At 35.9% G+C, this 17,248-nt stretch overlaps 1 protein-coding gene across 5 annotated transcripts in view; it reads left to right on the forward strand.

Moving 5' to 3' along the window:
* The window catches only part of NCOA1 (nuclear receptor coactivator 1), a 214,645-nt gene that overhangs the window by 165,141 nt on the left and 32,256 nt on the right, over window positions 1-17,248 (forward strand). For all 5 annotated transcript variants that reach the window (XM_019712751.2, XM_074331761.1, XM_019712754.2 and 2 more), the window contains 4 exons: window positions 182-1,502; window positions 4,286-4,466; window positions 14,640-14,757; window positions 16,096-16,264. In XM_019712751.2, the coding sequence (XP_019568310.1) occupies window positions 182-1,502; window positions 4,286-4,466; window positions 14,640-14,757; window positions 16,096-16,264 (1,789 nt within the window). The remainder of the gene's footprint in view (window positions 1-181; window positions 1,503-4,285; window positions 4,467-14,639; window positions 14,758-16,095; window positions 16,265-17,248) is intronic.

The following is a 17,248-nucleotide window of genomic DNA, read 5'->3' on the forward strand; positions in this document are numbered from 1 at the left end:
TGCTAATATTTCACAGTAGTACTAATAGTCCACTGTTTTGCCTTAATGTAAAGTCATACAGAAGCCTTGATAGCTTGAAATATTCATGAGGTGACTGGTCTTGTTTTATAATATGCATCATAAAAATGTTTTAATGGAAACCAATAAAGATGTTTGAATAATACTGTCTTTTCTCCCGTAGGGAACACAGTGGTCTTTCACCTCAAGATGACACTAATTCTGGAATGTCAATTCCCCGAGTAAACCCCTCCGTCAATCCTAGTATCTCTCCAGCTCACGGTGTGGCCCGTTCATCCACTTTGCCACCATCCAACAGCAACATGGTATCCACCAGAGTAAGCCGCCAGCAGAGCTCAGACCTTCATAGCAGCAGTCATAGTAATTCTAGCAACAGCCAAGGGAGTTTTGGATGCTCACCTGGAAATCAGATTGTAGCCAGCGTTGCCTTAAGCCAGGGACAGGCCAGTTCCCAGAGCACTAATCCCTCCTTAAACCTCAATAATTCTCCTATGGAAGGTGCAGGAATATCCCTCGCACAGTTCATGTCTCCAAGGAGACAAGTTAGTTCTGGATTGGCAACAAGGCCCAGGATGCCAAACAATTCATTTCCTCCTAATATTCCAACATTAAGCTCCCCTGTTGGCATGACAAATACTGCCTGTAATAATAGTAACCGATCTTATTCAAACATCCCAGTAACATCTTTACAGAGTATGAATGAAGGACCTAACAACTCCGTTGGCTTCTCTGCCGGTTCTCCAGTCCTCAGACAGATGAGCTCGCAGAATTCACCTGGCAGATTAAATATACAGCCAGCAAAAGCTGAGTCCAAAGATAATAAAGAGATTGCATCCATTTTAAATGAAATGATTCACTCTGACAACAGCTCCAGTGATGGCAAACCTCTGGATTCTGGGCTTCTGCACAACAATGACAGACTCTCGGATGGAGACAGTAAATACTCTCAAACGAGTCACAAACTAGTACAGCTTTTGACAACCACTGCAGAGCAGCAGTTACGGCATGCTGAGATAGACACCAGTTGCAAAGAAGTGCTGTCTTGCACAGGCACCTCTAACTCCGCCTCTGCTAACTCTTCAGGCGGTTCCTGCCCCTCTTCTCATAGCTCACTGACAGAACGGCACAAAATTCTGCACCGGCTCCTACAGGAGGGGAGCCCCTCGGATATCACCACTTTGTCTGTGGAGCCCGATAAGAAGGACGGTGCAGCTACTTCTGTGTCAGTGACTGGACAGGTCCAAGGGAACTCAAGCATAAAACTAGAACTGGATGCTTCAAAGAAAAAAGAATCAAAAGACCATCAGCTCCTACGCTACCTTTTAGATAAAGATGAGAAAGATTTAAGATCAACTCCAAACTTGAGCCTAGATGATGTAAAGGTGAAAGTGGAAAAGAAAGAACAGATGGAGCCTTGTAACACAAACCCAACCCCAATGACCAAACCTGCCCCTGAGGAAATTAAACTGGAGTCCCAGACCCAGGTGGGTAATTCCTCACTTCACAGGATGAACATTCCTGGTGATTTTTTCCTTTTCATTTATTTTACTCCAACCATAGACCAGATTTGGATTCAGGCTGTTTTGCTCTATACATTGGTTTATAGTGAAAGGTTAGTATCAGTGGTTGAAAAATCACAAACAACTTCTGAGGGCTACAATATTAATGCAGCATTCTAAGAAAGTAGACATTTCTTTCTTTCTATAAAATTACAGTTCACATCTTTGGAGATTTTTTAAAAATAACCCTCCTGCTCCCTCCTGCCAACCCCACCTATTGAATCCAAGTGTCTGAGAATAGAACCCAGAAATCTGTATTGTAAAGAAGTTCCCCCAGAGCACTCTGATATCAGTGCTAAGCTTGGAACCTCTGACATAAACAACGTGGGAGAGAAACGTGAGAAGGTGGATGAGGCTGCCTAGACTGTTTAGCTTTGCTATTTAATTTACTTTGAAACATTTTCTGAAGCTGTTTTTCTTCTCATTTGATTGTAACCACACTCAGCCGCCATCAGAATAGGGACTTGAGCGTACTGGTAGTGTGGGTGTATAACATGCCCTGCAAAGTAAATGGAAATAAACCTTCGCATCAGTTGTTAGGGATTAGCAACCTTTATGCCTCGGCTGGGTTGAGGGTGAAAGTTAACAAGCAGCTTCATTTACTGAATAATTGCTGCGGACTCTGAAAGAATTTTTTAAAAGAAACACAGAAAATATGATCTCTCCCCTCTAGGAGCTTGCAGACTATTTAAACAAAGTGTAAACATCCGTGAAATAGCTGAAAATGTATTTACAAAGCAGTTTATCAATAAGGCCCTCCATTGTGAAAATTCAAAATTAGCAGACATAGGTCCTTTAATTTCTTCCACCAGCTTTATTCCCTGCCCTCATCTCGCAGAAATCTCTCTCTTCCCTCTGGCATACTGTACCTGAGGCACATGGAAATCCTTGCCATTCGTGGGATAAACCGTGTCTCTTCCAAGCATCTTTTGCTTTGCTTTCCTTTCCATGTCTGCTGAACTTCCACTCATGGTCACAAGCTGATTCAGGCATCAGGTCTGTAAAACCTGCCCCTGGAGACCTAGTTGACGTTTGCTGCTTCTGTGCTCTCATAACGCTCTGCATTGTTCGGTTTACTATTTGTAGTAATACTGTTTTGGTTATTTCTTTATGTGTGTGCTCTTTGAAGGTAAGGCTGTCTGTCATGTTTCTTGGTACAACTAAATTAAGGTGTTTTTAAGCTGGAAAACAACTTTAAATAATGACTATATTAAATTCCCACTCTATAAAATTAACTTTAAAAGTAACGGGTTTATAAAATAAAGCCATTGTGTACAGTCCTGGTATATCTGTTTTGGTACCCACGTACACACATTTTTGCTGAGTTTATACCCACAAGTGGAATTGCAGGATCTTAAGATATGTGTATGTTCATCTTTAGTAGATATGCCAGCTTTCCCAGTGTGTGAGAATTCCTTCTAATTGTTCCACGTTCCTACTAATACTTGGTATTGTCAATCTTTTAAATTTTAGCCATTCTGGGTATGTGTAGTTGTATCTCTTAGTTTTAATTTGCATTTCCCTGTTAAGTGTTTATTGGTCATTTCTATATCTCCCTTTCTGAATAGCCTGTTCAAGTGTCTTGCCCATTTTCCCAATATGTTGTCTTTTTCTTAATGACTTGTAAGAATTCTTGTGCATTTTGGATGAGTCTTTTATTGGTTATGTATTTGCAGATATCTTTTCTGTGCCGTGGCTTGCCTTTTCCTTCTCTGACCGGTGCTTTTTGATGAAGTCAAGTCCTTCATTTTAATGTAGTCCAGTTTGTCAATTTTTTCCGTTACAGTTAGTACATTTTGTCATTATGTAACAACATAACATGTTCAAAAATGTTCATAGTAGCTTTATTTGTATTAGCCACAAACCGGAAACACCCCCAAATCCATCAGAGTAGAATTTATAAATACGTTGTGACATAGTCATACAATGGGTACTATTCAGCAATGAAAACAAATAAACTACTGCTACACGTGACAAGATTTCTGAACTTCAGAAATGTGATGTTAAGTAAAAGAAGCCAGACATTTTAAATACACACACACACACACACCACACACACACACACACACACACACACACACATATAATTCTATTTATATAATCTAGAAATACTAATTTGAGTTTAATTAAATAGTGAAATACAAACAGGTAGACATTTGATGTTGATGAATTAACTCAAAATAATCATAGTAGAATAATGCTCTGAAAGAAAGGCCAGTTTTCTCCTGTGCATAACCGCAGACACGTGTAGGCACTCCCTGTGAATTGGAAAAAACTACTTCTTAAAAAGTTTCCCAAACTTTTTAAAATTATTTAAAAAAAAAGATATCAATGTAAATTTGTCATCACATAAAGTAAGTCATTTTACAAAATTTTGAAAAATGTGACAGAAAAAATTCACCCTCAGTACTGTCATTATAAGTGTTCTTGACACCTCTTTCCAGTCCAATCTTTCTCCAATGTATGCATTTTATACCAAGATATATTAGATAAATAATATGTGTATATTATCTTGTGTCCTTCAGTATATTAATATCATAAGCATCCAAAATTTTTTCCACTGAAATAGTTAGGTCATGTAGTTTCTAATTATTCATTCTTTCATAGTTACACTTAATTCATGGATTTTAAAGGAACAACCTTTTTTCTACATTGTTTCAGGTGAATGTATAGAATATACTTCCTCTAACTTTGGTTTCTATTCTTAGTTTACAGCTGACCTTGACCAATTTGATCAGTTACTACCAACGCTGGAGAAGGCAGCCCCATTGTCAGGCTTATGTGAGACAGAGAGGATGGATGGTACAGTTACCAGTGTAACCATCAAATCGGAGATCCTGCCTCCTACACTCCAGTCCACCACTGCCAGACCCACTTCCAGGCTGAATAGTATGTGTTGAGGACAAAACCTCATTTTAAGCTTTTAATGATAATGCTGATTAGTGCTTTGTCTCTCATCGTCATTGCACAGAAATTTTGTTTGTTGAGAGTGAAATATCTTTTCATTAGTGCCATTATAAATAATATACAGTTATGTTTAGACATATAAACTTCATTCAACTTGTGTATTTTAAATTATAGCATAACATTTACATTTTTGTATTTAATTAGTCAAGGTGAATAGTTGATGTTAAGGAGAACAGTTTTGTGTTCTTTCCCAAAACGTTCCATAGCAGGACTTTCAGAAATATAATATTGGGTCAGATTATGTTTTCCAAAGTGTTGTCCTTGAACACTAGTCCTAAGAGTTGAAAAAAAAAAAAAAAGGATTTTGTGCTAAAATACACACGCAAATGCTGCATGGCACCTACATCATTACTCTTTAAAGTTCCACAGTGCATGTGAAAGGTTTTAAGAAGTCCTATGTTAAAGAAACCAGTTTAGATTTCTTTAGCTCAGCATTTACCAACTTTCTTAATTATGGACTTCCTTTTCTCCAGTAATAACATGTTACCCTACAGAATGAGTTTTCCATAGAGCACTCTTTAGAAGACAACTGTGTTGAAATGATTCACCGCTGCTCTAGCTAGCCACGTTAGCATTCTTCTAATTAAGAGAGACTTTCGTAGTATAGTACTTCAAATTCATAAAGATAGGACTCTCAATTTTTTTTCACCTATCAAATTTTGAAGGTGGAAAAAAAAAAAGAGAAACTAACCAGCTCACCTTCAAAATTTGCTGGGATTTCTGACCTAAGTCTTGTCCCTCTTCTGATGGAATCAGATGTGGGACTCATTTATTTCAGTCTTACTGCAGATTTTAACTGTCATGACATAATTCCTGAAAGTTTACCAGGATTTTTTCAGGCAGCTGGAAAGAAGAATCTTGAGTCATCCCTGACATTTTTGGAAGCGGTTTTTCAACTAATAGATAAGAGCAGACGCCTAGGTTCAAGTCTCACATTCTCCATTTTATTAACAGTATTATTTCAAGTAAATGAATTTTCTGAGCCCTGTTCTCTTTATCTGCAAAATGAGAATTAGATGAGTTGATTTTGAAAGTCTCTTCTGGTTGAAACTGAGAGTCGCCACACTCTGGAATATCAGGCACAGTTGGGGAAACAATAAGGTGCAGGGCTGACAGGTGCTAAAGCACAAGTCTACATATCGATTGGTTTGATCCTGGTCCTCTTCCCCATCCTACATGGGGTATGTGAGGGTAGGTCCCTAAAGAAAGGTCATCCTGCCATCTCATCATCCAGTGATGAAGGAAATCCAGAAGATACTAGTTTCACACTCAATCCTCCCAGGCAGTGTTTTAAAACACTGACTAAACAGACACAGAGATCACAGGACTTTAAGGGAAATGTACAATTTGAAAGAGAGCAAAAGAAACAAACAGAAAAAGAATATGCAGTGGAACTATACAGTGAGTGCATGGACCAAAAAAAAAGCTATTAAAAGTTTTGAAAAGATATTTAATCCATGAACATTATGGGAAGAAAAAAAGGGACAAAGGACAAGGTAGTACTTTTGGAAATTAGATATACAAAAATTAAAAATTTCAAGAGAAATGTTCGAAGGTAAAGCTGAGGAAAGCTCCAAGAAGGAACAAAATGACCAAAAGACAAATATTAATAGAAAGTAGGGAAGAAAAAGTTAAGATTGATCTAGGAGGGCCAATAATGATTGCTGAAAATTCCAGAAACCGAAAAATGAGGAGGGGGGAAACAATGGAAGAGAAGATACTTGCAAGCAAATAATAAGGGAGAATTTTCTAGAACTGAAGGACATAATTCTTCAGATTGAAATGGTTCAACAAGCACCCAACACACACCAAAACAAGACCTGTACCAAAGCTTATCATCATGTAATTCTGGAACATCAGAGATAAAGATTCCTAAAGCTTTCAGAGAGAAGATATGAATTGAATACTGTGCGAATCGTAATTGCCAAAACTTAGACGCTGTCAAGCCATGAAAAGACACTGAGAAACCTTAAATGCATATTGCTGAGTGAAAGAAGCCAATTCTTTACATACTTTATGATTCCAACTATGTGACATCCTGGAAAAGGCAAAGCAATTAAAAAAAAAGACAGTTAAAAGATCAGTGTTTGCCGGGGGAGGGATGAATAGGTGGAGCACGAGGGATTTTTAGGTCAGTGAAACTGTTCTGTATGATACTTTAATGGAGGTTACATATTATTAGACATTTGTCAAAATCCATAAACTACAACACAAAGAGTGAACCGTAATGTAAACTATGGGCTTTAGTTAATAAAAACGTATGAATATTAGCTTTAGCTTATCAGTTCTAACAAATGCACCACACTAATGCAAGATGTCCATCAATAAGGGAGTGGTGTATTTATAAAATGAAATACTGCTCAGCAATGAAAGGGAAGGAATTGCTGGTAAATGGCATGAATTTTTCTTAAAAACATGCTGAGTGAAAAAAATCTAGCTCTACAAGATCACTGGTTGCCTGTGGTAGGGTGAGGTAGGGCAATTGACAGCCAAGGAGCTCTTGAGAGGAACTTTTAGAGGTGATAGAAATATTCCATTTTCATGATTGAGGTGGAAGGTTATGAATTTATTATACCTTTGTCAAAATTTATTGAATTGTACACTTAAAATGGATGTGTATTATAGTATATAAGTTATACATTAATACAATTTACTTTAGAGATATCTGAGGTTAGAATGATTTATAATCTATAACTAGGCATCCAAATTTCCACTACTAGTTGTGAAGGTAGAATAAAGACATGTTCAGGTGTGAAATGGCTCAAATATTTGATGTTGTACTCACCTTTTCTAGTGAAGGTCCTAGGGGATATACTTCAGCAAACAGGGAACAAAACAAAAAAAGAGAAAAATACAAGGTCCAGAGGAGACAGAGGACCTGAAAGGAAGTCCAGGAATGATAGCTGATCCGCAAGATTAGGGAACAAGCAATGCAGGTTGGAATAGAGGCCTGAATCCTCAGGGAAGGAGGCCTCCCAGGAAGAAATAGAATTTGCTCTCTTTGAGTTTATAGGAAATATTACTGATTGATAAGTTTATATAAAAATGTGAAAGTATCTGAAAAACTCCCCTAGAAAAGCAGGCAAGTGAAAAAATAGTAATTGTTAACTCCAGAAAAAAGCAAGCTTAGTAAAGAAAGGAGATTCATAATGTACAGTGTGACTTAGCAGTGAGTAATATTTGCATAGTCATGAGAACCTAAATATTAACTTTCAATTTTATGAAAAGCTAAGATCTCAATTAGAAAATTAGGGACACAGAAAGTAGTAAGAGAGGTAGGTGTGAGAGAACTAAGACCTCATCTATCATGATGGAGAGTCACTAATCTAAAATTGAGATAGCAAGAAGCAGCAGCATATGCAGATTTGGAAATAGGCAAATGCCGAAGAAAACAGCTGCACAAGATGAGAATGGGTGCCTCTGTTGAAAGCTGAGTAACCAAAGGATCAGAAGGGGAGAGGCAGGAAACTGCTTTTATTCATAATGAACCTTTTGATTTTGACTTTTAAAATTATGTATATGTGTTAATTAGATAAAAATTAATAAAAATAGAAAGTGTTCTACAAGCCTATGAAAGTGGAGTGATTTTCCTTCATAGTCTGTCTTGAGGAAGATAGCTTTTTTTCTCTCTTGAGATTTCCTCCTCTAAACACAGCTTCTTATATAAAAGTATGTAAATAGGCCGGAATCTGTTAAGCCTTGTGCTGAAGTTGGATGGCGAAGGCCAAAAACAGAGGGAAAGATACTGAGGTATGAGGGGGAGGGTGACAGAGGCAGATGCCCGTCTGCAATGTTTCCATATAGATAAGAAAGAAAGAATTCAAGAGGCATAAGGCTAAGGAAACAAGTGGGGCAGGAGAAAGTAAAAAAGGATAAAGGATTTGAGAAGAAAAACAAAGAAAAAAGAAGATAGGGACAAAAATGCGATAGCATATGAAAGGGAAGAGAAGGAATAGCCTCTGGTTCTCTGCACTTTCTAGCTTCTATGTTGTTGACCGGCACCTTTTACTGGAACCAGAGTCCACTATGGAGTGCCCCATTGCATGTCTTAACCTTGTGCCCACCCAGCAAACTTAAGCATTTTTCTTTACTGTAGTCTTCAGTCTTAAACTGAACTGTGTCAAGTGCAAAAGTCTTCCATAGGACAGTTTAATTATCATATTTTAACCTGAGATACACCAGTGAGAACTTCTGGATCTATGTGCCAGGGCCCTTTTTTCTCCCATGCTTTTCTTTTCCACTCCCTTTTGCACTATATTCTGAGAGAACCTGTGGGCCAAATTTTCTAGATCAAAACTGAATCTTCAACCATGTCCATTCTGCTCTTCAGTCCATCTGCTGAGCTCTTCTCATTGCAGCTATCATGTTTTCAATTTCTAGAAATTATTTTTCTTTTTCATAGAAGTATATTTTTATGGATATAGACTTTTTAATCTGTAATGATAAATTTATTATACTTTGTATTATATGTGTTGTCCTGTAAGGTTCATCCATTTTCTATAGTAGTCCTATTTCCTTTGCAGGTACTATCTTTGTTACATTTGCTATCTCTCTTTCTTGCTGTTGGCTTCTTTCAAATGTTTGGTGAATTTGAGCTGTCTGTCCATCTGCAGTTGGCCCTTGAGCAACAAGAGTTTCACCTGCTTGGATTTTTTTCAATAAATACTGTAAATGTATTTTGTCTTCCTTAAGGTTTTTCTTAATTACATTTTCTTTTTCTCTAGCTTACTTTATTGTAAGGGTACAATAAATAATACATATAACATATAAAATATGTGTTAGTCAACTGTTTCATGTTATCATTAAGGCTTCCAGTAGGCTCTTAGTAGTTACATTTTTGAGGAGTCAAAGTTATATGCGATTTTCGATAGTGGAGGGGTGGGGGGATTGGTACCCTAACCTCTGCATTGTTCAAGGGTCAACTGTATACTGAAAAAGACCTAGAATGGAAAACATAAGTAGCTAAGTGTTTCTTTAGCTAAAGTGAGAAGCCCTTTTGCTCTGGCAGTGAATATAGGTTCCGATTATAGAGGATCTGTTTCTATAAAAAGTTGTTGTGAATGGGGGTTGGGGATGGGCAAATCCCTCGTGGCAGCCCTCGCACCCATTTTGGGAGATTCCCTGAGCAGAACTCCTACTTTGAGTCCTGTACTTACCACTTTAATCCCATGGGCAGATGCCAGAGTCAGCTGCACTCAGAGCAGGGGCCTGGTGGCAGCTGTTCCGTTGTCCTTTAATTATCCCGGCAACTGCCATGGCCTGATCCTTTGCCGCTCCAGTGACCACTGAGCTTGGAGTGGTTCTGCTGTTCTGGGAAAACTCCCTTTTGGAAAATCTTCTCTTTGTCCTATTACAAGTTTTTTAGTTTAGTTGAGGTTTCACCATCAGTTTGTTTCCATCTGTTTTATCTTTCAGCAATTCTTCATTGTTCTAGTCAGCTGCCATGATACTTCTTTTGCCTTTCCTTCAGCTGTAGATTTATTTTTCCTGTTTTATTTCTTTTGCTCTTTGAGTCATGTTTCTAGAGAGAGAGAGAAATGCACAGGCGATAAATCTGCCACATCGAACCAGAAGATTTTCTTGGGTCCATTTACACATGAGAACACTAAGGTCCAGAGAATGAAAACACACACACACACACACACAATCATACAGAGACGAAAACATTCCCAAAGTTATACAGATAGTGTATGCAGAACCAGGATTTAAGTTTCAGTCTGCCTGGTTTCCAAACATGCTGTTTCTATGCACACACACGCACACAGATGCAGTGTGACTGAGTGATTTAAATAATTTTGTTAGAATGATGTACTACAGGAGCAGCGCGGCAAGATGCATACCGCTTTCTCAGTGCAGACAACTTAGGAGGGTGTTGTTAATCAAAATGTGTCCAGCATGCCTCTTCAGCAGTACTGTCCGAATGTCTGTGTCCTTTTCACTTTCTTCAAACCCCTATCCTTTAAATGGCGGGATTGACTTTTGATATTGTCTGGTGTTACTTGGAGCCAAATTTATTGATCCAAAAAGAATAATACTTTTTCAAATCAAAATAAAAACTAGATGTAACTATAAGGAGATACATTGTTTTTGAAGGACTCATACACTAGTTAAGACAGTTCGAGAATTCCAAAAATATTTGAACATTGACAACATCACTGGAGGAAGCGAATGACCTCCTGAGGTGGTGGTTTTTATGTTCTGTGAACATACGCAATCTGAGATGATTATTTTTAAAATCTTATTAATTTGAAGGACATTAAAAATACTGCATAACTCTAAAAATAATGTTTTACATAAAGCATTTTTAGTACTTTAAAAAGTCTATTTTAATGTCCCTGCTTTCAAGCTTATATTTAGTGTGTGGTGCCTATTACTGGGCATCTTTTGCCATTCCAAAGCTGTAACGGACAATGTTATGTAGAGATAATTTACTACATATAAGAGTATATCTGAAATACAAGTTCTGAGTAGAATTGCTAGGTCGAAGGGTAGATAGATTCTGCCAAATAGTCCTTCTTAGATGTTATACCAGTTTGCACTCTGAAAATGTTCTTCTTTCCACACCTCCTTGCCAATATGTTGAATTATGCCCTTTCTCATCTTTGCCAATCTGATGCTTTTATTTTTTTAAATATCTCAGTGTAGTTTTAATCTGTATTTCTTTTCTTGTGAATTAAGTTGATCACTTTTCAATTATTTTTATGTGATTTGTTCATATTCTTTGACCATTTATCTACCGGATTATTTGGTTTTTATCTCTTGATCTATAGGAGTTTTTTCTGTACATTAGAGAAATTAGTCCTTTATCTACATCATATTTTTAAAAATATAACACCCCAACTGCTGTGCATAGTTACTGCCAAATGTAACACAAAACTGAACCAGAAACCTCCTTACCAACAGCTGAAGAAAATTAACTGTGAACATCAGAGTCACTGGATATGGAATTAACTGTTTGAGGAGTAAAATGTGCAAAAGCCGCTACCATGGTTAGACACTGCTGTCTATTTTGTATGCAGACATTTTTTAGTAAGTTCTTTTGCTGGGTTTAGTGTGGCTAACGAAAATATGTTCTTCACTGAGCTTTAAATGGAGAATATATGATGTTGAACCCTTTGCAGAGATGATTTAAAAAAACAAACAAACTTGGATAGCTTTATCAGGGCGCCCCAAGGGTTTGTTTTCTACCCCACCCCCTTCAACTGCCTCCCTCCAATAAAGGGACTAGTTAATACCTTGATTTCAAATGCTTCCTTTTAAAAATTACTATGCCTTATTTCGCTCAGCATTACTCTCTCAAGATCCATCCATGTTGTCACAAATGTTCCTATATCATCTTTTCTTACCGCCGAATAGTATTCCATTGTCACCCCAATAAATTTAATAAAATAAAATTTAAAAAAAAATTTACTATGCCTGTATTGTGTTACGTGTATACGTACTTATGTTTGTGATAGAGACACAAACATGACCAAAAATAGTAGGATTATTCCCTGGACAAAGAAAGATAACTTGCATATTTCCTAAAACATTCCAGCAAATCCTCAAATTTTTTATAAAAGTCTGTTTCTAAAGGAAGCCCTAAAAGGTTGAAGTGGCTTTTAGAATAAAAACCAATTTATTTTAAACATGCTACCTATGCAAACAAAACTTTTAATTGAATCAAAGTTTGATTTGTTTGTTTGGGTATTTTTTTCCCTAGTCACCAAACTTAGCACATGAATCTTACTTTATTTTGAAAATATTTGATCCAACTTACTTTCTTAACATTTTTCCCATCAAGACTAATAAAATGAGATACTGCATCCTATTACTGAGTCAAATAAACTACCTTATGATACTCAGCATTAATGATAGAAGGCCATATAAATTTTCTTTGACTCTTAAACATTATTAATTTTGTCTAGATTAGATTTCTTAAAGGGAATAAGATTGCATGGAGCAGAGCAATAGGAAAGCTTTAGATAATCTTCTTGGTACAACTATCTGATTTAAATAGTGATGAGAATCAAGGGATTACTTTCCCATCACTGTTTATTGTTACTGTTTGTTTTTGTTTGCTTACAGAATTTTACAGAATCCTACAGAATTTGATTTCTCTATCATTTGTCATGGTAGACTTCTCTCTAAGTGTAATTGAACAGTATAATTTCTTGCATTTAGAAGTGAATGTGTTTATGTGTACTTATACACTTCATTCATACTAAATATTGATTATATTTCCCATAAAAGTGAATCTAACATTTTCTGTAAGTTACAAATTATCAATATCCAGCACTAAATACATTTTTTGAGGCATCCTAAAATCTACTTATTCTCCATTCATTAGAATGAATAATTCTTCCTACTTATGTTTTCTCTTAAAACTCCATTTTCAGTTTTTCAAAAAGTTATAACTTTGTGCAGTGACTGGTGGTTACTACCGTGTTTCCCCAAAAATAAGACGTAGCTGGACAATCAGCTGTAATGCGTCTTTTGGAGCAAAACTCAATATAAGACCCAGTCTTATTTTACTATAAGACCCAGTCTGATGTAATATAATATAAGACTGGGTCTATGTAATATAATATGTAATATAATATAATACAATATAATATAATATAATATAATATAATATAATATAATACCGGGTCTTATATTAATTTTTGCTCCAAAAGACGCATTAGAGCTGATTGCCCAGCTAGGTTATTTTTGGGGAAACACGGTAGACTTATTGTGGTGAAAACATTGTAAAGTATATATATATATATCGAATTACTATGTTGTACACCTGAAACTAGTATAATATTGTATGTCAACTATACTTCAATTTAAAAAAATGTATTCTCAGGCTGCCATAACAAAATACACTGACCAGATGGCTTAAATAACAGAAATTGATTTCCTCCCAGTTCAGGAGGCTAGAAGTCCAAGGTTAGGTTGTTGGCAGATTTGCTCTTCTCTGAGGACTCTCTCACTGGCTTGCAGATGGCTGCCTTCTTGCTGTGCCCTCAAAGTCTGTTATCTGTGTCCAAAACTCTTCTTATAGGAATCCCAGTCATCGAACCCAACCTAACAACCCTGTTTTAACTTAATCACCTCTCTAAATACAGTCACATTCTGAGGTACTAGGGATTAGGACTTCAACACATGAATTTGGAGGGAGTACAGTTCAGCTGTTAATGACTATTAATGAATATGTGTTCATTTTAAAAATTAAAAGCAATCATTAGAAACCTTAAAAGGAAATAAAAGTAATCCTTAATCTCACTACCTGAAAATCTACCAAGGATATATAGCCTACCAGAATTTTTTTCTGTTAATATATATGAAATAGTTTATAAAAATAAAATTATCCTGAACATATGGCTTGCATTATGGTTTTTTCCTTTTACATTAACAGCACATTGTAAATATCGAAACCATAATTTATTTATGAGTCCCTAAATTTCTAGAATTTAGGTTATTTAGTTTTTTCATAGTATAAGTACTGCAGAAATAATCAAAACTTTAAAAAATCTGACACAAAAATTGTCTAAAATGCATGTACTACTTTCTTTCATTACAAAACCTAATTCAACCTCTTTTTCACTTGCCATTATAAGCATCAATTATACTGTAATTATACTGTTATATTTTCAGATTAACAACTATAGAGCTTTGTCCAGTTACTAAGTGATCCTCGGCTGCTATGCCCTTTAGTTTCTGTTCCTATGTTTTATACATGTTTTATATTTTGCTTTCAGCTCTCATTTCATGGGAAAACTCTCCCTACTTACAGCATATTCTAATGTGCTATAGACTGAAAAAACAGTTAACCAAATGTTTATAATTATTTTAAATAATTTCTGAAAATGTCTGGAGTGATTGTCTTATGGTAATGTCAATTATGTGCAAACTTTTCAACATCGTATTTTCTTTGAGTCACAGATCTTTTCTCACTTTGTCATTTTCTTGTTATTTGACCACATTCTAGATAGTTTAAGTTGCTGGATAAGTGATATTTGTATCATTGAGGTAATATTTTATGATTGAAATCTCACCTATATATTACTTCTGAAAAATATTGTCATTTTATCTTCCATTATAACACTGACTTCTTACCTTTTTAAACAGGATTACCTGAGCTGGAATTGGAAGCAATTGATAACCAGTTTGGACAACCAGGAACAGGTGATCAGATTCCATGGGCGAATAATACAGTGACAGCTGTAAATCAGAATAAACCAGAAGAGTGAGTAATATATTTTGTGTTTTATAGAGTATCAGTTACCAACTTCTACAACAAAGAACTACTTTTCCCAAAATAGATTCCAGTCTACATTGGTGTTTTGTGAGATGTTAACAGAGGTGAATGAAAATTAAAAAAAAGGGTGAGGGAGGACACAGTTAAACAGATTTATTTACTGCAAGGCTGCAAGACTAGTGTATATTGTAATTACTAAGAGATTGATACAGTATGCAGCCATTGGTTTATTTTTCATCTCTTACTTTGCTTTGATTCATTACCATGAAATTTCTGGGACCTGTGGATGAATTGGCCTTAGTACAACAATTATGTTGCTCTTGAGCTTTTAGTTATATAATTATTTTGTCCAGCTTTTCTCTTTGTTTGGAGCAAAAGGGTATAAGGAAAGAAGGTACTTTCTACATATACTCAGTGTCCCATCTTGATTCGAATTCAACTTCTGATCAACACAGATAGCTCTATTCCATAACATAGAGTACATCTCACATATAGCAGCCAGAGGATGACTTGATAGTACTGAATGTGCTTTAAAGCCTGAACTGTGAACACATGAACTGTGTTCCCGTTTACTTTCCCCAAAGAAGAATCCTTATATTATTGTATTAGTATTACTAGTATTAGTATTTTTCTATATATTTCTAAGTTTTATGCATCATTTGATATCACTTTGGATTAAACGACATATTTCCTATATGTAATCAACAACTTGTTTTGCTTAACACTGAGCGTTAATCGTTCATTGTTTCAATTGTTTCATTGTTCTAGTTTGATTTCTTTTGTAAATGGTAATCATATCATGTTATCAATATGATCTGATCATCGTTGAAAGTTAGGTAATATAATATGTACTATTTTGGTTATGGTTCAATTATCAATAATTAATGGCATCCATAGAATAAATAGAATAAGTAGAATAAATTTTAATATAGGCTAAACGACTTCTTTCTGAGTTTTTAGTTGATTTTTATTTTTCACTTTTGTTAAAAATTATTTTCCCTTTCTTAACTATGTTTGGTTAATTTTTTAGGCTATTTCTGTAAGCTAACATGAAGAATATGGAAACAAAGTTCAGTGATTGATAAAATAATGAAAAATATGTTCATAAATTTCTGCACATTAAGTGTATCAGAGAATTTTCTATTAGGTTTGTGCAAAAGTAATTGGGTTTAAATGGTCAAAAATAATTGCAAAAACCGCAATTACTTTTGCACCAACCAAATAGAACTAGATTTGTTATATTGTGTGTGGGTGTGTGTGTTTGCATTCTTAAGATTGAATAATTATTTGTTATACAGTCTAAAACTTTATCTTTTGATTCTGTAGACAGTGTATTAGTTCACAATTAGATGAGCTTCTCTGTCCACCAACAACAGTAGAAGGAAGAAATGATGAAAAGGCTCTTCTTGAACAGCTGGTATCCTTCCTCAGTGGCAAAGATGAAACTGAGTTGGCTGAATTAGACAGAGCTCTGGGAATTGACAAACTTGTTCAGGTATTTATTACAGTTGGCATTACTTAAATGATTCATCCCTGAGAAGCTAGAAAATGATTTTTAAGCAAAGTTTTTTTTCAGTGTTGTTCTCACGGTGCTTTAACTGTTTTATAATTTACCCTTATTAAAGTTAACAAAATATTTAATAGTTAATAATGGGATTTTTAAACAAAAATAATAATAATAATAATAATTAGGAAGTCTTAGTCTTTCACTGTGGAACAGAATTTTTAGAAGCTCCCCTTAGAATAGAATCCAGATTTATATCATCACTCCTTATTAGGACTAAATTTATCTTTTATTCATGCTGGTCTTCAACCTATACTTTCTGTGCTATTTCACCTTGCAGGTTAGTATTTTTCAGGCTGTGGAGTTATACAATCAATTTAGTGCATCATGACCATCATTTTTTTAATGGAATAGAATAGTGCAAAATACAAAGTATCAGAATGTATGGCCCATTAAAAGGGGAGTTATGTTTCATGAAACTCTCCTTTTAGTTACACACACACACACACACACACGTCACAATTTAAATTATATATCTTATAATGAGTAATTGTCAAAAAGTTTGAAAACCGTAACTCTATGTCATTTTGTTAGGTCAACTATGAATTTTTTTTCAAATAAGATTAAAAATTCCTGACTTATACCTCCTTTAAGAATCTACTTCTGGGCCGGCCCGGTGGCTCAGGCAGTTAGAGCTCCATGCTCCTAACTCCGAAGGCTGCCGGTTCGATTCCCACATGGGCCAGTGGGCTCTCAACCACAAGGTTGCCAGTTCAGTTCCTCGAGTCCCGCAAGAGATGGTGGGCAGCGCCCCCTGCAACTAAGATTGAACACGGCACCTTGAGCTGAGCTGCTGCTGAGCTCCTGAATGGCTCAGTTGGTTGGAGTACGTCCTGTCAACCTCAAGGTTGCCGGTTCGACTCCCACAAGGGTGGTGGGCTGTGCCTCCCTGCAACTAGCAACGGCGACTATTCC

Source organism: Rhinolophus sinicus, linkage group LG05 (genome assembly GCF_036562045.2).
Source record: "Rhinolophus sinicus isolate RSC01 linkage group LG05, ASM3656204v1, whole genome shotgun sequence".
NCBI lineage: Eukaryota > Metazoa > Chordata > Mammalia > Chiroptera > Rhinolophidae > Rhinolophus > Rhinolophus sinicus.